Below are 9,924 nucleotides of genomic sequence, written 5' to 3'. Positions count from 1 at the left end.
CCTCCCCTCCGGGGCATGGTTTTGCCAGGCTGCGCAGGTGCCCTGCCGAGTGCCCTCGCGGCCTCTGCTCACGCAAGCGCCTGGTTCGGTCTCTGCTGTCCTCGTCTTCCTTGCTCACATCCTTGAGCTCCAAATCCAGCCTTCACAAACCTCTCCCGGCTCCTGACAGCACACTCTCCTTGCCCTCACCATACTGGGCTGTGGTCCCAGGCTGCGAGTCTGTCTCTAGAACCAGAAGGTGAGTTCTTTGAGGTCAGGGTTGGGTCTGATGCACCAGCATCCCCCAGCAGGGCTCAGAAAGCGTGGGGGCAGTGAGTGCAAAGCCTCCCGAATGGAGATGCCATCTTCACTCAGAATTTAGCCTTGTGCTTGGAACCTAGTAGATGCTCAATAAGTATTAGCTGTAGCGATGTCAGTTGTTATTCTGGACCCATACGGCGATATCTGCTTGAGCTAAACTCAAAGTGGGGCAGGGGTGTCATCTTTTTGGTTAGAACCCGCAACTCCCCTCTCCAGCGGGGAAAAGCTCTGTTCCGACCGACCCCAAAACCTGGGGAGGTGGTGTTGTCTGTGTGCTCAGCCCAGGACCTGCAAACTCATCCAGAATCTTCGAGGGACATTCAATTATATGGAAACTGTCCCAGGGAGCCTGTTATTAATGAGAGTGGCTAATATTTGTGTCTGCCAGGCACCCTTTGGCATTATTGAATCAGACACCACGTCACAGGCACTACTGCCAACCCATTCTACAGACCAGGTGACTGAGGGTCAGCAAAGGGGAGAGACGGCAAGAGGCACTCGGGTTCTGGAGCCAGGCCAGGGCAGAGCACCAGTCCCTGCTCTCACCAGCCAAGAGCAATGAGCCCTTTTGGTGTCTCCCCAATTCTCTAACTGTTTCACCAGAGAGGGGAACAGGTAAGGCAGGCGTGTGTCAGGTTCTGCCCGACAAGCTTGTGGCCCAGAAGCTTACAAGACCCGGGAATGAGGCCAAACAGTGTTCATCCCTGCGGATCAGCTCTGTTTGGGCTGATCTGAAAAAAAATAAATCCGTGACCAGACATGAAAAATGGTTCAATTTAGAGAAATAAACAAGAATTTCTATAGTGAGCCCCATTTAAGACAATTTCTTTCTTGAAGTCCTTGCCAGAGCTTTCATCATGCCACGGTGGATGATATCCCAAGAAGGGGGGAAAGTACGCAGTATTTTGCAAACTCTTCCACCCCAATGTCACCCAATGCACCCCCTGCCTGTGCAAGTGTTTTCACTGGGCTCCCTGAATGCTGCCTGAATTAAAACAGAGAGGTTGATGGAATTGCTCAAGGCCACACAGCAGCTCCGAGGGATGGCTTCCTTCCCATTAAAGGCATTCAGGGGCTTCCCTGGTGGCGCAGTGGTTGAGAATCCGCCTGCCGATGCAGGGGATACGGGTTCGTGCCCCGGTCCGGGAAGATCCCACATGCCGCGGAGCAGCTGGGCCCGTGAGCCATGGCCACTGAGCCTGTGCTTCCGGAGCCTGCGCTCCGCAACGGGAGAGGCCACAACAGTGTGAGGCCCGCGTACCAAAAAAAAAAAAAAAAAAAAAAAAAAAAGTTTGAAAAAAAAAAAAAAAAAGGCATTCAGGTGTTGGTGCTGAGGGCGGTGGGGTGGCAGGGGGAAAGCAATGCAGCCCAAGAAAGCGAAAGAGCCTCGTTCCAAAGAATTGTAAAATTTATTGTATAAGTATTGCAGCTTTTCAGAATGTCATCATTGCCACTAATGATTATTGATACACAACAAGCGATTTCATCAGGCCTGTGGATTGGCATCCAAATACAGAGTCTTACGCAGCAGCAACGTGGGCGCCGCACCCAGCGTGCCACGGAGAGTTTACATACGTGTAACTTGAACAAAACTTGGGAAACAGGGCTGCGAAAGAGAGCGGTTCCAACGCCAAGGGAGCAACGTGAAAGCGTCACCATCGGCACAACCACCGTGGAACCAGGCAGGCAAACGAGAACGCAGCAGGTCCTTCTGAGCTCTATAGTACAGCAGAATTTGAAGCGCAGTTTCCGGAAAACCAAACAAAACGAAACATTTTCTCTCCTCTGTCATCAGGATGTTTTATGGATCTGGAAGCTTGGTGTTGCATGTAGAAAAGAAAATTCTCTGAAAAGTACAATTCACAGAGCAGACAGACAAGGACTGGGAATGGTTCGGTCCTCGCCCTGCCCCGGTGTTTGCTAGCCGCAGGGAGGTGTCGCTCTCAGCTCCTGGCAAAAACACGGGGACGTGGACGGCTCTTAGGGGCACTTTGCTAAGTCCGTCTGTGTAGACCTGGGCTTGGCGGGGGAAAGAGTTTTCCTCCGGAGGAAATGTGACGATTGACAAGCAGGGAAACAATGAGAGGCTTAGAGAAAGCCAAGCTCTGCCACCTTCTCTGAGCCCAGCCTGGTCCCCCTCCAACCAGCCACTGCCAAGGGCCGGCCCCCCCCACAACTTTCTACTGAAAAAAGGGGGCCTCCCGAGGGATGCTCAAAGGCTTTTCGAAGGTAAGGACACGACAGCCAACACCTAGAGGAAGGAGTGTACCCTCAGGGCTCTGGGTCCAGCAGAGAAACCAAGAGCTCTGCAGAAACACACCCCATGGTTTTCTTGGGAGGTGCCCTGGCCTTGACGAGATGCTCCACCATGAACTTTTGCAACTGCCATCCGCTAGGCATGGAGCCCAGGGACAATGCGGCGGCCTTGAGGCCTGGACTGCCATCCCGGTGCGTAATGGGGGCGTGGAGAGGATGCTCTGCCCTCAAGCCAGCTGAGGTCAGTAATCCCCTCCCCTGCTTCCTTCTTCTACCTCGCTGCTTATACGGCCACGGCAGACCGCCCCACCCAGCAACGAGATTCAAGGTCTGGATCGAGGAGCTCGGGAACACTTCGGCCTGGCTTTCGTCTGCTGCTACGCTACTCACACAAACAAGGTCCACGTCTAGGTTTGTGACCCAGGTGGGAGATCAACAAGTGCTGACAAGAGGCTGGACGGGCAGGAGGGGTGGCCTGACCCAAGGGAGGCACATCCAGGGTGGAGAGCGGGTGGGCGGGACACGGCACGAGGCGATGGGGGTGTCTTTAAAGAAGCAGCAGCCCTCTGTCCACCTCGAGCGGAAAGGCCGGGCCCGGGTGAGCAGGGCACTGTCCGGGAACGCCGCTGCCGGGGGACCCAAGGGGTCAACCGCTTTCTCAGTAAGGCACTAGGGAGACGCTTCACATAAAGGAACGATATGTTTGTTTTTTTTAAAAAAAACCTTTTTATCTATAAATGTGTCCCTGTACCTTTCAGGACAAACTCTATGGATGTCTCTGCATGAATGACCTTTTCAAAGAATCTTTGAGAGAGAAGCAAAGGTTAGGCAAAGGTTAGGCTGAAGACCCCCCGGAGAGGCAGGTTTTATTGTCAAGGTACCAGAACTTTCTGCCAGGCTGGTGGGCGGGCACTCAGCCACCTCGGTCCTCTATTGGTCACCATGGTCTTAAAAGGTACGTATAGAAATAGAGTTCAGATGGTCAGAACTTCAAAACTGTTCTCGAGTTTTTGTTTTTCAGTGATAAAAAAGTTGTTTAAAATCAATACTTATTGCCTCTTATACCTTTCTCTCATGTTAACCAGCTAGTTGGCATTCTGCCGAAGACGAAAAGCCACCTCCGTGAGATGCAGGGGGCAGGGTGGCCTGCTCTCCTGTGAAGGGCATCACCCCATGGAAATATTAGCCCACCCTTGGTGGGAGGGAGGACCGCGACTCCACCGTCTCCCCGCCTTCTCTACTTGCACACACGCACGCCACCAGCGAGGGGCCCCGCCGACATCGACTCAGTAAAACCCTGGTAAACAAGAGTTGTGTCTGATGAAGACACTTATGAAAACACAGATTCACAAACACATCAAAAACGATGGTTTCCAAGGGGAAGGGAATGAAATGCGCAAGACAGGAGAAGGGAAAGAATTCTGCTTCTACATCCTAAAGCTCGAGTTCACGTTGGTTTGACTGTCTTTCTCGCTTTAACCCTTTTGCAGTGTCCTGGGAGAAACCTGGGCGTGTCACTTTCTCATCTCTGGTCTTCTGGTTATGGGCCTGTTACGTGAGAATCAATACATAAAGACAGGGATGAGGTCACATTGCTAGTCCTTTGGGCCTTTCCTATACGCCAGCGGGCTTGCACCCACCTCAGCCGGGAGAGTCTGGAGCCAGCTGAATCGCCAAAGCATCCTGCACGCACGAGCCGCCTAACCGCCTCTGGCGTGGCCCTGGCAAGGCGGGCAGGGGGCAGGGAGCACCTTAGCAAGCCCCTTCCTACAGGGACCTTCGTGGTTCAGAAAAGAGGAGAAAATACTAAGATTCCTTCAGTAACAGTTTATCTTCATTTGGGGAAGAGCAAAGCCCACCTCCTGGGACTTGGGGCCTCGAGTAACTTTCCTATTTTCTTTGCGATCCAAAGGCTGTCCTGGCCCAGACCGGGAAAAAATGCGTCTCCTTCGGGAGGGAATGTATAACGAGGTAATAACCTATCACTAGACAGAAGCTTCCACTCTGCAGGAAATGAGCCCCTCCGGGAGCCCCTCTCCAGACTCAGCGTGGAGCCCACCCTCTGCCTGACGTCCACCGTGAAATTCCAACATTTCTCCCTTAAAAGTCTCGACAGACGTTGATAGAAGTTTCCATCAAACAAGCACTGACATATTTATATTAAAAAATAGTGCAAAAGCTCAACATTTATATAAATAACTCTAAACCCCTGCTTTGTAGTTTTTTTTCTTTACAAGGTAATACACACTTTCTGAGTTGGCACTCAAAAATGGCCATTTTTTTTTTTCTCTTCTAGTTCAGAAAACAATTTTTTTTTTGTAATAGGCCTCTTCTAATACAAAAATACTCCTGCCCTCGCACATACAGTTTCTCTTATTTTATATATATTTATATTTATATAATATTGCAGATCTTTAAACAAAGGTTTTGTGCAAATATGTCTTTAAAGTTAAGTGAAATCATCATAAACAAACAAAAGAAAGTAAGCATTCACGCACGCGGCTCAACTAGAAACATAAAAGACTAGTGTAGAATTTTTTTCCCTCTTTTGCCTTCAAGACACAGCTCAACAAAGAAACATGGTTTTTTTTGCAAGCTTTCTTAGCTTGTGCATTCAGACCAGACAGAACACGTAAATATTTATACACAGAGAGGTGGGGAGAGGATGGTCATGCGTCGCAGTTTCCTGTGTGTCGCCCCGTCCTCCTCTCTCTTTCCTTTCAAGAAGTGCGGAGTGTTTTGCTGTTTGACCTACTGCGGCCCCGGCCCCCCGGGACTCCTAGAGGGGGTGTCCCTTCTGTTTATCCTTCTCTTTGCTCCAGGCCGCTGTGCTCTCCAGGGGGGCGATGTGTGCGGGGTGCAGCCGGCTCCCCTCCAGCAAGGAGGCCGGCCCGCTGCTCTGCTGGTGCTGGAAGGTGGGGGCCCCGGGGTAGTGGCCGATGACCTCGCTGTAGGTGGGGGGCGGCCCCTCCACGCGCCCGCCGCCCCCGTAGCACGTGGCGCTGATGCCCGAGTTACTGCTGGGAGGGCAAGGGCCGCCCAGCACGGCGCTGCCCATCAGGTCGCTGTCGAAGACGGTTCTGTTTGGGGGCGCGCGCACCGACTCCCGGTTCAGTTCCAGCTGCTGCTCGGGGTCCCGCAGCTGGAGCGCGCAGGGGCCCTGGTAGGGCGGGGGCTCCTCCCCGTCCGACAGCGAGATGGTGGGCGGCAGGTCGATCTCGTGCTGCAGGTATGGGTAGGTGGGCTGGAAGCGGTGGAAGCGGTCCCGCTGGGCGAAGGCGGGCACGGCCAGGCGGTCGGTGGGCCGGGGCGGGGCATAGACCTGCGGCTGGAGGGGAAGGTCAGAGTGAGGGTCCCCCAGCGGCAGGGCCCCTGTGCCTCTGCTCTCTGGGGAAAGGGAGAGAGGGGTGCCGGGTGGCGGGGGGGAGGAGCCAAGCCCAGGGTCCAGCCCCGATGACCGGCGAGCCCTGGAGTGTGAACATCGTCACACAGCTGAAAGAGGGCAGCCTTTGTCCTTCGGTGTCGCAGATACTGAGGGCTGCTCCCCGGGGGTGGGGAGCGTACGATGTCCCAGTAGGGACGATCCCAGCAACCAAGGAGGATTCTTCGGAGAAGGGCAGGTGTGGGCCTCCTGTAGCCACTCTACTAGCAGGGGAGGTGCCTCCGGTCCGGATTAGGGGAGCTACGGGGCAGGGGGTCTTCAGCGTCCACTACAGCAGCCGTGGGGGGGGGGGGCGGGGCGGGCAGGCCGGGGGAGGGTAGTGGTGGAGGGGAGGCGGCGCTGGGTCTCACCTCCGGGATTCCGCTGCCTGACACGGTGCTCTCCGAGGGCCAGAGGCATCCTTCCTGTATGGGGAGGAAGAGGACAGGGTCAGCGGGACGGGCAGAGGTGGGAGAGCAACGGGGCAGCCTGGCGTGGACTCTGAGAGCCTCCACTCGGCATGAGATGCTGCACCCATTCCCCTCTTCAGCCCCACACTGCAGTGACCCCAGCCCGGGCCTGGACGTTTCTAGCGGACATGACACAATCGCCTTCGTCGCTGATCTCCCGGCTCCCAGGGCTGCCCCCCGAAAATGCATCCTCCGAACTCACACTTCCCAAAACATACATCTGATTCATGGGTCCCTCTTTCTCAAAACCCTCCAGCAGCTTCCGTGGGCCTTAGAACACATCCTGATGAACTGGTGAACCGGCTCCTAAGAAAACCTAGGTACTTGCTGTGCAACCTCGGGCAAGTTACTGCATCTGAAAACGTGCATAACTGCAGCATCTGTCGAAGAACTGAAGGAGGCGAACATGCAAAGCCCCTGAGGTGCCCGTGACCCTCAGTGAGCCTATGACAGTGCTGGGTGCCACCAGCACTCTCCCTCCTGTCACGCTGACCTGCTATTTAGTGCACCGCAGGGCCTTTGCACTGGCTGCTCCACTGCACAGCTGGCTCCTTCTCGCTTTTCAATTCCAGTGCCCACCGCAGGCTCTCTAGCACGATTATCTAAAGGGCCTTCTCCCGTTAAACATCCCGTCATCTGCTTATTTCCTTCAAAGCATCTGTCATATCTGGAATCACCTTGTCCGTGTATTTATTTAGCACTTACTATGGTCTGTCTTGCCCCTGTTATTGGGGGCCTAGTTTATAGATGAAGAAATACAGGAGAGTTAATCATGCAGCACCACTTCTGTTCCGATGATACGCATGGATAGGCCCGGGCCTATGGGGAGGGATGCCTGCCTTCCTTTAATTTTATAGTTTTATTGAGATGTAACCGACACATAATCAACTGCACCTATTCAAAGCATACAATTTGGTTGTTTTGGCATAGGTATATACCAGGAGCCCATCACCACAATCAAGATAATGAACATATCTATCACCCCATAGTTTTTTGGGGGACATGTTTTCTTGAGGGTTCCCTTGTAAGACGATTCTCACCGGCAGTCTGGGGAGGAATTGCCTGGAGGGCTGCAATTTCCCATACGGCCACTAGGGGAGCTCTGTGTCTCTCAAAACTGTTCCATCAGGAAAGCACTTACCCCACAAAGACTCACTGGGGTCTAGTTTATTCCAGGCGTGGGGATACAGAGGGCAGACATACACTATTCCTGTTAATATGGTCATCAAGGGCCATTCTGTTACTGATATTAGGAACACCTTGGTGCCAGGCACTGTGCTACGCTCTTTGAAGCACTAATGCAACTCTCCCGACAAAACCTGCAAGGTTGAGGTCAGGTGGCTAAGCCGAGCTGGTCCAGCTGGTAGGGGGCAGTGCTGGGATCCAAGCCTCGCCCACCGCCTCCAGAATCATTCGGGCTCAAGCCGACCCTGGCAGGCTCTGTGGCCCCCAGTCGGGCCCCACCAGGAAGCAGATGGGGGGCACCCACCTGCTCCCCATTCAAGTCGGGAGTTCTGGGGAGGGGTGCAAGCAGCCAAGGTCAGCTTGGATAAATGTGACCCAGACGGGCCCTGCCTAAAACCCCCCTAGGAGGCCCTCTGTTCGAGGTCCCCACAACGTCTTCCCACACTGCCCAGCCCCCAGCCCTCCGACGAGCCCTAGCCTGGAGAGTCTCTACCCACGGTGCTTAGGAAAATACCAGTCACTGCTTGGGAGGCCCCACCGTAGACCCCAGAATCACTTCCCTCCTTGTCACCTGACTACCCCCAACTTGTGCACCTGGAGGTCACCTCCTCCTCCAGGGAGGCCTCCAGGAACCTCCCACCGGATGCCCCTCCCCAGGCTCCCACAGCATCTCAGCTCCTGCATCAGCCTGGCCCTGCTGTGAGGAACCCGGAGTCCAGCTGGCTGCACTGCACCTGCACATAGGCCGTGTCTTAACTCACCTTGTTCTCTAATTCAGTGAATGGCCCTGACACCTTTCCAAGTGCCAGTGCCCACAGGGCCGTTCCTGGCAGCTCACCCCCGCTCCACTCCCCAACACCTCCTTCTCTTTCTAAAAGCTTCCTTGGAGAGTTCGTCCAGCTGCCCATGGCTTCCCCATCTAGACCAGGGGTCCGCAAACTGGCTCCATAAAGGGCCAGACGGTCTGTCACACCACCAAGAAGGCTGGTGCAGGGCAACTGCCGCCACAGGAGAGACCAAGGGAATAAGCCAGAAAGCTCATTCACAGAGTGGGCACCCGGCCCTGGTCTACCTCGACCTGGATGACTCCCGCCCTGCCTTCAGCTGCAGACGCCGAGCCACAGTCTGTACCCCTGCAGTATTTTCTAGCTTCTCTGGGAGCAGCGTCAGGCAGGGAAGTGAGGTCCCAGGGCCACAGGGCTTTCCCTGCACCTGAGCCCCACCCTGACAGATGAGGAAATGTACTCCCAGAGGTTCACCCGGAAAAGGGGCCACGGCGGGACACCCATGCCAGGGGTGGGCCCAGCCCCAAGCAGACGGCGGCTGCATTTGGGTCTCTCTGGGAGGTCATGGGCCCCCGAGACTCCTCAGACACGCCGTGTCTGGCAGGGGCCCCAGGGGAGCCGCCACACCTACTTCAGGTCTAATGAGCCTCCACGTTTACCCAGCTGGGCATCCCGGGGGCCGTGCAGGTGGCTGGTAGAAGTCGGCCGGGGGCAGGGACGGGGGTGGGGGCAGGGGGGACTTTCTTTTAACCTCAGATGTTCAGGAACCAGAGCCCGAATCCTCTGCCATCTCCCCAGCTCCCTCGGCTAACTTCACCCTCCCTGTGACCATGCAGGGTAGGAAGAAGGGCTCGCTCCACCCATTTTACAGACGCACACACTGAGGCTTGGAGCCGGTAGGATGCCGCACCCCGGAGCACGGCTTCCAGGCTGATGTCTTCTCATTTGTCCAAAGCTTGCCCCAGCATCCGAGGTGGGATAAAACGGGTCATGGGCTCTTCAAGCTGTCGCTTACAAGCTGTGTGGCCCTAGACAAACGTTCCCACCTCTCTGAGCCCCAGTTTCTCCTCTGTAAAATGTGGGAGGGATTACTGAGCACGGACGTGGCAGTGCAGCTGGTGGCACCGTCACTCAGGCAACAGCGACAGCAAATAAACTCGCAGGTAAGCCCTGCAAGAAGCCGCCAAGCGTCCTCCGGACACACCAGGCCTCGGGTTGGGGTCACCCAGTGCTGCCGGTCAGAGGGACCAGAGCGGATGGTCCTTGCCCTGGCAACCTGGTGACACACTGAGGCCTGACGCAAGCGGAGATGCCCAAATTTGCTCGGGACCGGCCTGCCAGCCTGACTCAGCTCAGTCCCACAGACTCTGGGCACCAGCGCCGGCCCCAGGCGTCGCCCAGAGCGAGGAGGGCCGTGCCCGCTGCCGCTTCCCCCCAGTGCCCGGTGAACACGGGCTCGGAGACGTGCTCCCTGCACAGCCCCGGGGCCGCCCTCGGGCCCCCTTCT

At 55.5% G+C, this 9,924-nt stretch overlaps 1 protein-coding gene across 2 annotated transcripts in view; it reads right to left on the bottom strand.

Annotated features, from left to right (window-relative positions):
• Window positions 1-1,690: 1,690 nt before the first annotated feature.
• Window positions 1,691-9,924, bottom strand: part of PMEPA1 (prostate transmembrane protein, androgen induced 1) — a 58,548-nt gene continuing 50,314 nt past the window's right edge. For both annotated transcript variants that reach the window (XM_067012295.1, XM_059038982.2), the window contains exons 3-4: window positions 6,349-6,402; window positions 1,691-5,884 (exon numbers count right to left, since the gene is read on the bottom strand). In XM_067012295.1, the coding sequence (XP_066868396.1) occupies window positions 5,336-5,884; window positions 6,349-6,402 (603 nt within the window). In that variant the 3' untranslated portion in view covers window positions 1,691-5,335. The remainder of the gene's footprint in view (window positions 5,885-6,348; window positions 6,403-9,924) is intronic.

Source organism: Kogia breviceps, chromosome 14 (assembly GCF_026419965.1).
Source record: "Kogia breviceps isolate mKogBre1 chromosome 14, mKogBre1 haplotype 1, whole genome shotgun sequence".
Lineage (NCBI taxonomy): Eukaryota > Metazoa > Chordata > Mammalia > Artiodactyla > Physeteridae > Kogia > Kogia breviceps.
This window is presented reverse-complemented; position numbering and strand designations above follow the sequence as displayed.